This window comes from Drosophila tropicalis, unplaced genomic scaffold (genome assembly GCF_018151085.1).
Source record: "Drosophila tropicalis isolate 14030-0801.00 unplaced genomic scaffold, ASM1815108v1 contig_393, whole genome shotgun sequence".
Taxonomy (NCBI): domain Eukaryota; kingdom Metazoa; phylum Arthropoda; class Insecta; order Diptera; family Drosophilidae; genus Drosophila; species Drosophila tropicalis.
In genome coordinates, this window is record NW_027172855.1 from 3,594,012 (window position 1) to 3,610,449 (window position 16,438).

Sequence of the window (16,438 nt, forward strand, 5' to 3'; positions counted from 1 at the left end):
TAGCAAAATAAATGACCAAAATATATACATATCTAGAAAATAAATTGTGAGTTTCGTTGGCTAGCATTGTAAAAAGGCTAAAAGTCTCTTTCAAAAATATGTCAACACTGGCTGGGACATATGGCCCGGCAAGGCATCGATATACACTAATTTGACACATATCGGACACACATACTGGTGCGAACGAGGAAAAGAAGTCGATGTTAAATTGTTTAATTTTGCCAGAAAAAACAAAGCAATTGTAAATAAAGATTGATTAATTTGTCAACAAACGTCTAGCCCAGACATGTCGGACAGCCAAACGTCGGAGTCCAAGCCATCAGCGTCATCAAGTTTAAGTGATTTGCGGCAATTTCGCATTAACAAAAATGCATCGTCCCCAGCTTCGCAAAGTAAAACTGGTATGGTTGTGGATGTTTTAGTCAGGTCAAATGATTTCGAATATTAAGTGTTTGTGGCGGAATAACATATTTTGCAGAGCGTTTACCAGGCAGGAAGCGTATCCAGGTGATGGCGGACAGCGATAGCGACGGTGCTGATAGCCAGACTCCAAAAAAAACCAAAATAGAGCTCTCGGTTAAGGAGAAGGAGGAGCGCTACATGGCAGCTGCCAAAATCTCGCCAAATTATGATACAATGGTAAGTAGAAGGAATATAGCATAAAGGTTTTCCCATGAGACAGAATCATGATGCGATCGGTTGGTTTCGTTTTATTTTATTTTGCGCGCGGGGTTAGAGAGGTGGTGGCGGTGCGAGTATATCGACTTATCGATATACATAGGTCAGTTATTAATCGACATTCGTTTACTTTACCGCGAACTTTGCTGCAAGCAGATTAAAAGGAAACAATTTTGTGTTTCATTTTAGGCCATTCAAGAGTCATTATCTCGAACAAATTGGGATGTGGCTGCCTCGATACGCTATCTGAGGGATCATTGTAGGCCCAAGCATCAAAATGGCCCCATTGATAGACCGAAAATGAAGCCCAGTTCAAACGGAACCAAATCCAGCGCAAACAATTACTCCGATAATGATAATTCTGGTGATGAAGATGTTAAACAATCCAAGGATCAAGTCTACGATAGTGATGACAGTGACACTGAGATGTCCACCAAGATGACAGGTCAACGTAAGAAAGTATTCCAATTTATGAACTCGGCCAGCATAATAGAATTGCAATCGGTAAAAACATTGTCCGAGAAGAAAGCAGCCGTCATTATGGAATTGCGTCCATTCAACGATTGGTCCGAATTACGCAGCAAGCTTGAGAGTAACAAAATGTCTGGTGATTTGCTTAACTATGCCCAGGAGTTGATAAACAAGCAAAATACAGTCGCTGAAATTTTAAATAAATGCAACAATATGGTTAATCGTCTCGAAACGGCTATAGCGAATGGTGCTGGTATAGTCGAACAGCCAAAAATCCTTTCAAGCGGGTAAGAAAATTGCCCTACTGTCATTAATTGTTCTTAAAAAATTATTATTTTTTATTTCTTAGCTTGCAGTTGGCTGACTATCAAATAATTGGCCTAAATTGGCTTACAGTGATGCATAAGCAGGAAATGAATGGCATTCTGGCCGACGAAATGGGTCTGGGCAAGACTATACAGATCATAGCATTTCTGGCTTATCTTAAAGAGAATTGCCTGAGCAAGGCGGCGCATTTGGTTGTTGTACCTTCATCCACATTGGACAATTGGGAGGCGGAAATTGAACGTTGGTGTCCCAATTTGGTTGTTATGAAATATCATGGCTCTCAGGATGAAAGGCGTCGAATGCGTGCGAAATTTGCTAAAGATGGTTTCACAGGTTTTGATGTTCTATTGACTACGTAAGTAATTATTTTTCAACATATAAGAATTAAGGTTTATAGAATATTAAGAATTGGGAATCCAAACCAATTTAAATTCAATCAAAATTTGTTTATTGATTTTTTGTGAGAAAATGTATCATTTATATTTCATAATTTTTCAATCGGTTTCATTTGTGTTATATATGTGTTTTTTAAGTGTTCTTTTGATTTTGACTCTAGCTAGGGTAGAAAAAAACATGGACGGATGTAGAAAATATTTACGCTTAGAAAATTAAGTAAATTTCGATTCAGAATTATGAAACTTACTTGACAATTCGAAAGATTCACTTATTGAGGGTATAATTACTTGAACAAAGTTAATAACTTTTTCAAATATTGACTCCAGACTCTTCATCTGGATCCGTCCATTTAGGAAAATAGTCATATTGTGATAACGTTTTAAATTTCGCAAATATAAAGATTTAAGATTATAAATAAGATTGATTTAGATAGATTTTTTTTGTATCGTTTTAACTTTAGGTAGTTTTTACAACTTATTTACACAAAATCTTAATCTTCCTTGATGTAGGACGACATATTAATCAAAAAAAGTATTAATTGCTTATGACTTTGATTATAATAATCATGTATTAAAATTACTTGTTGTTTTTCCTTTTTATAAAAATTACCATGTATCATTTTGGCAAAAATTAAAATAGAATTGAGTTTTGATTATATTTCTTATTTCTTCCCATATCAATCATATAATTTATATATTTGTAAGTTGCATAGTTTTTGGAAAATTATAAGAAAAAGTCTTTAAAAATTCCATCGAGAACGTTTTCTTTTGTTCCTTTTTATAACATATCTATAAAGTCCTTAATTTAAAGAGTCGTGAGGTGATAGATAGATTATAAGCAACTCTAATTGATAAACATATACATAAATGTATTTATTTAATTATTTTTGCAGTTACCACATAGTTGGCTCTACACCAGAGGAACGAAAAATGTTTCGTGTTTGTAAGCTGCACTATGTTATTTTTGATGAGGCTCACATGTTAAAGAATATGACGACACAGCGTTATGCCAATTTGATTACCATCAATGCTGGAAAACGTATATTATTAACTGGTACACCATTACAAAATAATCTATTGGAATTAATATCTTTGCTCTGCTTTGTAATGCCAAAGTTTTTTGCCAAAAGCATTGAAGATATCAAAACATTGTTTGTCAAAGTAAGTGAAAAACACGATTTTAAAAGCATTTAAAACATCATTTGTTATTGTCTTTATAGAAAGGTAAAAGTGATGGCGATCAAGAGGAAGTGTCGCAATTCCAAGAGACCCAAATACAAAGGGCTAAACGTATCATGAAACCATTTGTATTGAGGCGTTTAAAAAAAGATGTTCTTAAAAACCTGCCTAAAAAGACTAGCTATGTGGTAAGAAAAAACGATTTCTTCTTAGTTTTTATTACAAATTTTAACTATTTCACTTTCACTTTAAAGGAAAAAGTTCCAATGAGTAGTCAACAGAAACAATACTATCATGAACTCATTGATTATTATTCCAATAACAAAGGCGTTGTATGTGGTAGCAGTGATCGAGCTGGCATCGCCATAATGATGGAAATGCGTCGCATTGCCAATCATCCATTGCTGATGCGTCACTATTTTACCGATGAACAATTGCGTGGTTTTTCCAAACGTCTGGCGAACAGCAGTTCCTATAAGAAAACCAATGAGCAATATATATTTGAAGAGTTGGCTGTTATGTCCGATTTCCAAGTATATCAGCTGTGCAACAAATATGTAAGTTAATTTTGATTGATTTTATGTTATAGTTGGTCACATATCTGTTTTCTTTTCTCAGCAATTGTATGATGTGAAAATTCCCGACCATTTAATTGTTGATTCTGGCAAATTTAGTTATCTTGATAAGATTCTACCCAAACTTCGTGAGGAGGGACATCGTGTATTGCTTTTTAGCCAATTCACCATGATGCTGGACATTGTGGAGGAATATCTGAGAATACGAAAGCATGGATTTTGTCGTTTGGATGGCGGAACGGCTGTTAAAGAGCGTCAAGATCTAATTACCGATTTCAATGTGGATGATAATATATTTGTTTTCCTGTTGTCAACCAAGGCTGGTGGTGTGGGCATTAATTTAACCGCAGCTGATACTTGCATAATACATGATATTGATTTTAATCCATATAATGATAAGCAGGCCGAGGATCGATGTCATCGTATGGGTCAAATGCGACCAGTTAGTATTTATCGTTTAATATCGGAAAGTACCATTGAGGAGGGTATACTAATGGCTGCCGAAGAGAAGCTAAAACTAGAAAAGGATATCACATCGACAACTGGTGACAAGGGTGATGTGCATGAACAGCGCTGTGTGGTCAAATTGTTGACCTTGGCCTTGGGTCTTGATAAAGATCAAGAGGAGCAACTAAATAATTCACTTAATAATTCCCTGGCAACGCCCACCAAGTAACCATTCAACCAATCAACAATCACTTAACTCCTAATCCTCCCATATTTATTATATCGCTATTGATTACACTTACACACACAAACACACCCACACACACACCAATTCATTATTTACCTGTTTTCCAAAATCTAATCCATAGTACGTATTTTAGCACACTGTTTTTTTTTTTTTTTTCTTTTGTAACGTAAACTATTTGTGTGATTATTTTCATGTAAATTTAAAAATCAATATTGTATTAAATTATCATACATATTATAAACATGAAAATTCAGCTCAAAAGTATGTGTTTTTATTGTGAAATCGATTGATAATCGAGTGGCAGCTGTTTTTTTCGACGTTCAAAGAATGTTTATTTTTTGCTAATGTGTTTTGTCAATCAATCAAAATGTATTTTTTTTAATGAAATCAAAACTGTTTGTAGTGCCAGGTTTCCTGTGCTTAAGAATGTTTTAAAGAGGCCACAGGCACAAACAAAAATTACTAAAACGATGACGAATGCTTTTAAGCTAAAAAAAAAAAAACATTTGTTAGTATGCTATCGTAATTATGTGTGAACTCATTATAAAGATTATCGAGTTTTGTGGATCAAAAATTACAGTTTGATCATCTAGTAAATTGTGGAATTTCTTAAAGCAATTAAATTTGTATGTTTCAAAAGTAAGTCCGATATGTAAATTAACAAAAATTTGTTTGTAAAAATTCGGGAAATTCAAAAAAAAAACTTTAAACTTTGTAAACTTGAGACATAGCCAAATTTTAATCCAACTTTCAAAGTGATATCTCTTTTAAAATTTATTTTATAGTAAAATTTGATGAAGGACTAAAAATACTCCTGCCTGTTTTTATCACACTTTTCAAACATATTATTGAAAACGGAAAGAGTTAGTGCAATTATTTTTATTAGGAACAAGTTGTAGTTAAAAAAGTTCAGTTAAATTTAACCCGGCCTAAGATTCAGCATAGATGTACATATATCTGGTCCCGCCCTCAACTAACAATAACTACATATGTATGTACATAAGTATATAAATTTTTTTAATCGGCTAGAAATTGGACACAATACAGTCTGAAAAAAAAACAGATTACCCAAAAATTTAAAATTTAACAGTCTTATATACATACATACATACAACCGTTATCTTTCCATTCATGTTAGATCTTCTTTCAACATAATGGCAGGCTTAATTTGTCACTGGATTCTAGTTTGGTGAATGTTTTTTTAAGATTTATATAATTAAGCAATTAATGTTTTTAATTTATCATTTCTTTTAAATTAAATTGTTATTATATTAAATTGTTAACATAATGTCCACTCTATGAGAGTTTAATTTTTAAAATTGACAGACTAAATGGGTATCCATTAAGAAGGTTTCTATGTGGGTCTGTTTGTGTTACATAGTGTCATATTGGCATGGCTAAGTGCGTTGGGTCTCTCATTTCATATGCCCGCTCTCACATGTTCTCTCTTTATCAGATCATAATTTGATTTCTCCCTCTCTCTCTCTCTCTCATTCTCTCTCTATCTCTACATTTCTACGCTTTGCGGCAGCGGCAACGATTCATCAAGTTTTTGTGTTATTCAGTCTTTAACTGATCGCAGAATCGCGCCGATGATTTAATTTTTAAGTTTAAACGCTGCGAACTACTCATTCAGATATATATATATTTATATATATATATACCCATACCCATATATACATACATACGTGCGAATAATAAATAAAATATATCTAACTACATTGTTTCACAATTCGTACTGAATTCGGCAATCAAATCAAAACGAATCATCAAAAGGAAAAAAAAAAAAAAAAAAAAAATTGTTTTTTTTTTTTTTTTTTTGCAACGAACAACAGTAATTTATTTAAAAGCCAAGCGAAGAAAACGAAAGAAATTGCAGTTCTAAATTTAAATATATGTATGTGCTCAGTGAGAGGGCCCAAACTGGTAAATTTTCTATTTAACTCTAACGAAATGTATATAAATTTGTTTTGCTGCTATTATGTGATTCATTTTTTCTTTTAAGTACACAGACACATATGTACATATGTATGTTTGTTTAAATATGTATGTATGAATGTATGTGTAATGTATCTACATTCATATGTATGTATGTCTCTTAGCCTCGAGGCAAGCCGAAAGAATTAGTTTTATAAATAGACAATATATTCAAACAGGCCAATTTCTAGTAATATTCATTATTCGTTTTCTCTCTCGAGACTACGTCATAGCGGAAACGGAAGAAAACACAGGCGTGCCTCGAAAAGCAAGTCCGAATGCAAGAGACCAGCTAAATATATAGAGAATTCTATTATAGTCATCTATAATAAATTTATGTGTTTGTAAAAATATTACTCTTTTTCAATTTTTGGCAACGCAAATTCTAAAGAAAATTTAAAAGAAAATACGGAACACAGAATGAAAAAAAAAGTAGCGCGTGCAACACAAAAATAAATTAATAATAATCTTCAAACAACAACAAATTATTTCTGTATGTATGTATGCGTGTGTCTGTGAGTAGCGAGCGGTCTACATAAATACAAATAAAAAAAACAAAAAAACAAAAATAAAAAACGAACGAAAACTATGCGAAAAGAAAAACGTCAAAAGAAAACTACAAAACAAAAAGAAATCTAATTAACAATTGTCGAGAACAAGAGCGTAAAGCAACAAACCAAAAATAGACGACAAAAGAGATAAGCGATAGCAAAAACTAGCTAGCTAGCTGACGATCGAGTCCAACGGTGCGTATACTTACTTACCCGGCCACCACCCGCTCACATTGACTCATACATAGTTCATCGTCAACATCATCCACAACAACAGAGAGCCAGCAAGCCAGTCAGCCAGACAGACAGACAATCAATTGCTGCTGTTGCTGTATCTGTATCTGTGACTGCGTGTCATCGCGTGTGTGTGTGCGTGTGTGTGTGCACAGAGAGAAATAAAGATTCAAAATAAATATGTACCTACTTGATCTTGGCAATATACTCGTACATATTATACGATATAGCACATTCTAAACTGAACAAATGCCAGCTAAACATCAACATTGTGTGAAAATTATTGAAAAAATTGTGTGAAACTAATTTAACAATAAGTGAATATCAGATAAATACAAAAATATTATTCATACGACTTTGGTGAGCTCGTAAATCGTGAAGAGGACAGGACAACTTATTGAAAATTGGATAAATACAAGTTTTGATTTGAAATTAGAAAAATCCGATTATTTTTTGGATATAATGAACTAGTTTTTTGTTTGCCCCTCAAAGTCTGCAATATGCAATATGATATTCATTGTTTTCAACAAATTTATAACTTTTCGTGTGCCTTGCAATTTGAAAAGACTCTATCAACAATTTTTGTTTCAAAGATTGTTATTTCAAACATTTTTTGAATACTTCCAAAGGACAAAGGGGCAAATTTTCATTATTCTACAGCCCTAGATCCGTATATGGTATTAAGGATATTTATTATATAAGGGGTTGCCATTATATGTTTAAAAACTTCTTCAAATTGTTAAAAATTCACTAGGCAGATCTGGAAATTTTTTATTTCTTCCTTTTTCCTGCGAACATGGAAATTATAAGTACTAACACAAAAATAAAAGGACGTAAAGTTATTTGTTTGTAGTTCAAGTTTTATTCTCTAGAATTATATCAAATTTAAGCCATATGCTACAGGCAAACCATAATTTATATATCTTTTTGTTAACAATGAAGTTTTAGCAACCTATTGCATACTTTAGGGGTTAAAATGTTTACGTTTTGGTATTTCTAGATTCCGAAGGTAATTGAAAGAAATTTGTAAGAAAATTAAAATATATAATGAATCTTTGAATATATATATATATATATATTTTTACTTATTGCATTGAAAAATGATTCTTTTAAAGCTTTTTTTATTATATTGAATGATTACTGTATTCATAAGTGACTGTATTTCTAGTTGTTGGATACATAAATTCATTACTCGAAGAAAATTAGAGCAAGAGAAAACTTGTCTAAGTAGATAAATAATATATATATTTGAAAAATCTTATAATTATGGTAATAACAATCAATTGTAATTCAATTATCCGGACTGCAATTGAAAGTAATTGTTATTATGGTTTCTAATTTTTTCAAATTTCGAATTTTCAATCAAATCACTTATACCAAAAAGTTATAAACTAAATCAGAGTTGATAGCTCTTTCTTAAATTTCATATACATATCAATGTGAATTTCAATGTTAATTCCAATTGAATATATCCTGATGAATGAAAGTCGACTTTAGACAGAATACGAAATTTAGTCAGTCTTACTTGATTGAGATGAGTTGGAAATTCCTGAGCGATCTGAATATGATTCATGAAATTTCTGTGAATATTAAAGTAATTTCGTTTTTTTAAGTGTATATCTTCGCTTTTCGTTTCATTTTATCAAAAAAATTGAAAGAACTTTTAGACTTCATAGTCAATGCTTTTGTACCAGCTTAGATTATAAATTTATTGATATATGCATACATACATACATACATACATACAAACACACATACAAACATACATACATACATACATATGTACGTATATGGCATATCGCATTGCCTCATAGTAATTTTTAATTATTATTATTTAATTTTTTTTTCTTATTTGTCTTGTGGCACATGCCAGGCATAATCAAACGAGACGACAAAAGAGCGTATCTATAAAGTAGATAAATATCTTTTTACGAATTGAATAAAAACATTGCAACACAAAAACAACAATAACAAAAACCACAATAAACAAAATACCAACAATACAACAAAAAAGAAGCAACAACAAAAACGAAACGACTACACAAAAATACTTACCATTCTCATTGAGATTTTGAGAGGGAGAGAAACATTTGAGAGAAACTGAAAGAGAGTGATATAAACAATCTCTTTAAACAACAACGAAGTTCAAAATACTTGTAAATTGGCAAGAATTTTGTTTGCATTGAAAAGGTGAGCTATTTCTATTACCATTAAGACCAAACATTGAAATCATGGGAAGGCGTTTCTTTGATTCATAAGTCTATATAATCTATATAATTTTATTCATTGCTTTTTTTTTTGCTTGTTTTTGTAATGATTTTCCACGATCCCAGCTAGAAATTGCTTTTTACAATTACTCATTCATTCATTAAGATGAATCAAATATGTAGAGTTTTTTTTTTTTTTTTTTTTAATGATGTATCAACCTGTCACAATTAATATAACTAAGACACTAGTCACGATAAATTATGGCCTCGAGAGCTCCATTAGATCTTTAAGACGCTTAGATTCATATAGAACCTGATCTTTGTATACCCTTTTCGGCAATTTTTTTACTTTACAAACTTTTAATACATTTAATAAAACTTTTAATGGGTACTTTTACATACATTTTGATTTGAAAGCTAAAAGTTTTTAACAAAGTTTTTTCTTTATTTTATAAGGGCTTTGAGTTGTAATTTTGTTATATGCAATCTTGTTTACTTATTTTGGGAAATGTGATATTTAGTTAGTGAAATTTTTGATTTCAAGATATTAGACTTCAAAATAAATTTGCAGTCAAATCCCGAAAAAGGGATATAGTAGAAATATTTCCTAGAAATTTTAGATTTTAATAGGTGAAAGCTAAATAGAAGGTTTTCCACAATTTTGTCTCCAATTTAAAAGGAAAACCATCAACAAAAAGCAAACCATTAAACATAATAAAAATAATGTTTTTTGTTTTGTCAAAAGTATTATGAAAAATTTATTTTAACATACTGGATTTCAAATTTAAACTATCTATAGACAAAATTTGCCATTTTGTCCCCCTTTAAAAAAGATTCCTAATTAAAAGCTTATATATTCCAAGGCAAATGATCGGATATATTGTTCGATTTCAAGAACATTTTTCCCCCTATATCATAGTCCTTAAAGTCATTCAAGTCGTCATTTATTCAAGTCATTTATTCATTCAATCTTAAATATTTTGAGTCTAGAGTTCTTGAACTCCGATTCAGATGCCATGTTGTAAGGTAGTTCCCTCGAACATAATGGATAAAATTATGGATTAGAATACTTCTGAAAGATCCTTGTATTTCCTTTACTATTTGGAAATGAATTCTGATAGTAAATGAAAGTATTTATAGATGTATATACATATATGTATAAATGTATATGTATATATGTATGTCTGTATAGATAAATGGTCTATTAATGGTGTATTCTATCATTTCTGTTTTTGTCACAAGTTAATAGTGGCATTTAAATACCCAAACTAGATATATCACATGTGTTTAAGTAGACCAACTGCTTTTATGTATTAATAGAAGCCCTAGAAGACAATACAATTAACTAAATTACTATTAATCTATGTAATTATGAGAAACGACTTTAGTCGATAAGACACAGTTTTCTTGAGGTTCAACTTTATTTTAAGGCCTTCATATCTACTAAGTTAAAGCTGGATTATTCACTTACTGTAATCTCTCAAAACAAAGATACTTATGCATGTATGTATATATTAACGTCTTAATATGCCCCTTTACCCTTTGAGTATATAAAAAACAAAACTTTAAGTACTTAATAATAGATCTTTATATTTGATAGTCGCATAGCTTTGCATCTCTGGCTTGTGTGTGTGTTGATCAGTTAGGTACACATAACCCACATGTTTATGGTGTACCTATGTAGGTATGTACCTGGGTACCCACACGAATCTATGGTACTTGAATCACTAAACAAAAATTCGACAAGCCATTTAGCTTCAAAAGCTGATGTCATACGGAACGTTGAAGTGCTAGTCGAAGCTAAAACCAGATGCACTCCTACGCGTAGATATAAAGCCGGTTGTTTGGGCTTGCCTCCCGAGCTGAAGAGTAGAAGCAGGTAGACATCACATTAAGGTTTGCAATGAGTAGGTGAACATGTTAGGACAACTACCTATAAATAAAAACAAACAAAAACAAAAACCAAAACGACATCTAAATGCAATACAACCAATTTCTATTTTCAGACCAAGCAATATACAAAAGGAAGAGGTCCTACTTTTCCTGTGTATATAAGCCAACGAATTCAACTTTAAACAAAGAGGAAAAAGGAAAACGGGAACAAAACAAAAATTGTATTAAAACTAAAAAAAAAAAAAAAAAAAAAAAAGAGAGACGAAAGAAAAAAAAAAAGAACTAAAACAAATATTGTGATATGTACAAATTTACTCAAATACTGAAGAAGAAGAAACGTATATAGAAAACCAGAACAAGAATAATAAGCAACCAAAGATCTAAAGAAAGTGAGAAACATAGAAAAAACCTATTAATAACAGTTAGAAGAAGTAGTAAACAAAAAAACAAACAACAAAATGGCTGAAAAAGTGGAACAACAAACACAAGTCACTTTAAATAACAATCAACAGAATGATGCTCGAAAAGTGCGCAAGTCGCCCGATTTTCAATCGAATCTAATGCCAGGCGTTATATCCAGAGAGCGAAGTTTTGTACGCACATCAAATCAGCAGGTGAGTTTCATGGGAAAAACGAACAAAAGCAATATTTCCATGCCAATTTTCTCATCTCAATTGGTTTTTAGAATATAAATAAAAGGCGTAGTTTGGCATTTAATGTGCCCGGAACTGGACAGATTCGTGGTGGAAAACCAGCTATGGATATATACAGACCGCCAAGTAAGTTATTTTTTTTCCCCTTTTGATGTTGTTAGCTTTCAATTTGCTTGGGCCTAAGAATATGTATAACTTTTATCTGGTTTAAGAAAAAACTAACACACACTTGAAAAACAAAACCATTAAGAGTAAAAGATTCCATATTTAAAGTAAAATCTTTGGAAAAACTTAAGGAGGACTCTTGAAACGAGCAAAAACACTTTAAGATTTGTTTCTAGCAGTTACACAGACCAACAAAACCTAGATCCAGAGATCAGAGTATGTTGTATCCGAATTTCATTTTGGTTCTGATTTGGAAGATATCCTAACCAAAAAGTTTAAAAATTTCTGTTATTGCCTATATTTGAGGTTATCTTGGGGATCGCTTTTGAACTTTTAGGTTAGAAGATTATCATCCATGTCTCTGAGAATCGGTGCATTTCTTATAACCTATTTTATTATGGTCTCTTGCCTCAAAATACATCTCATTACATCTCAGAGCTTTCTTAAGATATCTGAAGATTCTTAAAAAGTACTTTATTCTTTTTGGGGTATTTATATTAGTAATTAAATTGTTATTTCTGTAAAAGTTGTGATCTAATTGTGATTATGTCTGAAATTTAATAAGATCTGTAATGATTTTGTTTTAGTTATTCCTAATAGATAGTGCTTAATAATAAGTATATCAATTTAGAATTATCAAAGCCAAGAACTTACATATATGTTATTACATTTGTAAATGTACTTCATTCTTGTTTTCGGAAATTTTAAATCTGAACTGATTGTAAGATAAATTTACTATATATCATATAAATATAACATATTCAGCTTCACTTAAATTGATAATATATTGAAATAATGAAATGGACTATTTCATCAATTCAAAACTATTACAAATTACGTATGATAAAAAATTAAATATGTTTTTTATGCTTAGAATGGAAAACATTTGGCCAAAATGCGCAGAATTCTTTGCTTGCACTTTTAGCTAAAGGAAAAATAAGGTTCAACTATTTGACGACTTGATAATACTCTTTTTTTTTGAGCCGGCTGCTGCGCTGTTTGCATAAGTTTTTTTCAAAATATGATATATTTATGCGAAAATCTGTTTCTATTCTTTTGTATATTCTTTTTCATATACCTCCTCTACCCAATCCATACTACATACTGTACAAACACACGCACACACACACAAATACACACCCTGTCCTTTGTCCTTAAAATCATCAATATATTCCCAAACAAACAACCCAACATATATTGATTCTATCAGATGTACGCGGCGAATTAGCAGGTCTGGGTATTGGTGCTGGTAATGGTGTTGGTGTCGCCTCCAACAAATTGAATGCAAATGCCCAGGAGTTCACAATGTCAACGCCAACGTCGGCGAATGAGGCACTTAATAATCGGTAAAGCACAAACTACTTTTAATGCCACCTTCTCCGCTTTTGGTTTTCCCATCTCCTTGCAGAGTTAAACTACAATATACAACATTCTTCCAGTTCATCTCTGATATATCCAACAAATGGTCCATCTATGACACTGCAACAGCAACAACAGTATAGACGTCAGGCGGGTATGTCTTTGGGTAACATGCCAACGGCTGGTCATCATCGCTCGATATTGGTAACACATCCGATAAGTCCATTGCCATTGATGAATTCACCATCTAGTGGAAATATCTTACATGTGAGTCGATGATTTATAAAATATTAACTTTATTTTCAATTATACTTACGACTATTATTTATTATAGTCAACAAATCGTGTCAAATTTGCACCAGAGCCAAGGACACAGAAGCAACACTATGTTAGCAACAACAATAACACCAACAACAATAACAATCTATACGCTCAACCCTATCAGGCGAATCTTAATGGCCTGGATCCCTATTTGAATGGCAATGCATTGCAACGATCGAAGTCCTTATCCTCGGCTGATGCCTTGACACGTGGCATGGCTGGCTTGGGTCTGGGCTTGGGCAGTGAAGTGGCCGATATTGGACAATTTACACCGGAAATTCAAGCTCTCATTGATACTGCTCTCGAGGATCCCAATAAATTGAATTCCCGTTGCCTCATGGAATTGACATCACAGTTTATAAAACGAGCGGTGGAAAGTCGTAGATTTGCTTTGCCCATTTCACGTTTATGTCTCAATATCATAGCCAAAGAGCAGAAGGAGACGTTCTTGGAGGCATTGCTTAATACATGTCGACAATGGTATCAAGAACGGGAGAAGGTGAGTGGCATTCAAGTAGAATTAACTGATACTGCTCATCCAAAGATTAGGGAAACATATTTGTAGATCTAATTTATATCCTTCCCTGATTCTTGTCTAAAATTTGGTATGAAACTTTCCTTTCCCCTTTTTTGACTGAGCCTCTAGAATTGTATCTAAATTTACCAGTCTTTGACCTTAATACTCCATTTTCCTGTAAGGGCTAAGCAAATATTATCACTAAATATGGTTGCAAAATCTATTTGAACGATTCTTAAGAAAAGCTAGCCAATTAAAATTGAAATATTTTGACGGGGTTAATCTTAAGAAGGGAAGAAGGAAACTTCGAATCCTCAGTTTATCTCAATTGAAATGAAATAACTTTTATTAACTTGTTGAATTGGATAGGATCTGGATATGTATGGGCAAATACAAACAATAATATTTTAATAATTCAATTTTGAAAATGACAATTTATTTAGTTCTGAGGCCTCATAAGCCAATAATTATAATATACACCAGTTTCCACTTGAATAGGACAAGACTTTTAAGTCCCAAGACTTAAATTTGTAATGGAAAATTGTAAAAAGATAGGATATCGGTCATCTCTAAGCTAAACAATCTATAATTTGTAGAACTTGGAATTCATTTGGGGACAAATACAGTTTATCTTTGGGATCTGTTTAAGGATGAGAAAGTTTAGCACAGTTTAGGATTGATTACCTTGCATTGAATTTAAGTAGACGTTAGTAACTTTTGTGATTGATTGAAGAGATTTGCGATTGAGAAGTTAACAACATTCTTTAACTTTATTTTATTTTTAGTTATTGTACGCCATACAAGGCATGAAGTCGCCATCGCGTGTACGCTTTACCGCATTTATGGCTTTTCTAACGGAAATGTTTTGCCAATTGAAACGTCGACAACTCCAGCTAAGGACCCATCATGAAGGAACCCCACCGCCTTTGGTATTGCTTAGCCTTCTGTCAAAATGTTGTGAAGATTGTGTACGGCCCCCCGTGCGTTCATTGTCGGAGGTAAGTTTCGGAGAACTATTACAACTAACTTGATGGAACCTTCATTCATTGAATCTTTCGCAGATCGAGTGTTTGTTTTATGTCTTAACCTGCATTGGACAGGATATGGAGCAACAGTTGCCAACACAATTGGAACTATTGATGGCTCTGGTGCGTGATGCTTTTCTTAATGTTGGCGATTCGGCAGCAGCCATACGTCGAACATTGCTGCAATTGATTGAATTGAAGGCTTCCCATTGGCAATTGCCGGGCAACACAGTACTCTACTATACCCACACAAATAATTAGAAACAAAAACAATAACAAGTTGATTGGGATCGGGCTGGCAGGCGCACTGCAATTTGTTTGCAAGACATTATATTATATTTCATATTATTTTGTTATCAAATTGCATTTAGGCCTGTTCGCCTGCAATACTTTCTTATTTACCATTATTCTTATCTAGACTTAAGCCATATTTATTATAATTTTGGGAAAAAAGAAACTGAAATAGATGAGACACTAACACAAACACACAATCCTTATGCTAACCAGTATCAGAATGAGAGATCATCCAGCGTCTCGGATGTTAGAAGGCTCAATTTTTATGTGAAATCAATATTTATGTGTAATAAATCACCGCTAGTCAAATTTTTCGTTTCACCCTTATTGTTAATGCATAATTTTAATTATTGTTTAATTTTCTTCCAAACAAGCCTTCAAAGAGGGGAAAAAGAGGAAGAGGCGGTGATGGAGGGGGTAATAGTTAAAACGACCGCAGGCAATGATAAAAGTGTTAGACTAAGCAGAGGCAAAGCTGGCAAAGGTAAAGCAGGCAGAGGTAAAGCTGGTAACGGAATTGGGGACTAAGAGGCTGATTCAGAGCCGGAAGAGGAAGTCCTGGCAAATAATGGAAAGAACGAGTCACCAAAATTGTGTTGATGATGATGGTAAAAATGATCGACCAGGCAACATATTGTTCAGTCAATTATTGCAATCATTTTCGTTGTCGGTTCAGCAGTGGAGGATGTGGTTTTTGGCTTCTTGGTTGTCGACTGCTCGGGAGTTAATGTTTCTGATGTGAAGGATGTCTTAGTTATCTCTTCAGGAGTAGAAATGATTCAGCTAATGGATGCACACACTGAGTAGCATATAAAGAACAAAAGTTTGAAAATTCTTCATGATTATGAAACAACAGTATTTTAAATATTAAGGTGAAAATTTAAGTAACAAGTCTGTGTGAAATGAAATAATTTGAAATGAAT

The 16,438-nt window shown here is 32.5% G+C and overlaps 2 protein-coding genes across 6 annotated transcripts; both read left to right on the forward strand.

Annotated features, from left to right (window-relative positions):
* The first annotated feature begins 161 nt into the window (after positions 1 to 161).
* Positions 162 to 4,580, forward strand: Etl1 (SWI/SNF-related, matrix-associated actin-dependent regulator of chromatin, subfamily a, containing DEAD/H box 1). Its single transcript, XM_068284394.1, has 8 exons — positions 162 to 401; positions 479 to 639; positions 868 to 1,436; positions 1,499 to 1,831; positions 2,765 to 3,032; positions 3,092 to 3,238; positions 3,305 to 3,607; positions 3,669 to 4,580. The coding sequence occupies exons 1-8, from the start codon at positions 287 to 289 to the stop codon at positions 4,299 to 4,301; spliced, it is 2,529 nt and encodes an 842-aa protein (XP_068140495.1). The 5' UTR covers positions 162 to 286; the 3' UTR covers positions 4,302 to 4,580.
* A 1,315-nt stretch (positions 4,581 to 5,895) lies between these two features.
* Positions 5,896 to 15,824, forward strand: LOC137572841 (uncharacterized). 5 transcript variants are annotated; one of them, XM_068284684.1, is made up of 10 exons: positions 5,896 to 6,245; positions 6,688 to 7,042; positions 8,955 to 9,271; positions 11,295 to 11,795; positions 11,867 to 11,960; positions 13,210 to 13,345; positions 13,439 to 13,625; positions 13,693 to 14,178; positions 14,982 to 15,194; positions 15,258 to 15,824. In XM_068284684.1, exons 4-10 carry the CDS (start codon positions 11,640 to 11,642, stop codon positions 15,480 to 15,482), a joined length of 1,497 nt encoding a protein of 498 aa, XP_068140785.1. In that variant the 5' UTR covers positions 5,896 to 6,245; positions 6,688 to 7,042; positions 8,955 to 9,271; positions 11,295 to 11,639; the 3' UTR covers positions 15,483 to 15,824. The 5 variants fall into 5 exon arrangements, with proteins under 5 accessions (XP_068140785.1, XP_068140784.1, XP_068140786.1 ...); XM_068284683.1 differs by having other exon boundaries at positions 6,820 to 7,042; XM_068284685.1 differs by having other exon boundaries at positions 5,896 to 6,216; positions 6,820 to 7,042.
* The last annotated feature ends 614 nt before the right edge of the window (positions 15,825 to 16,438 follow it).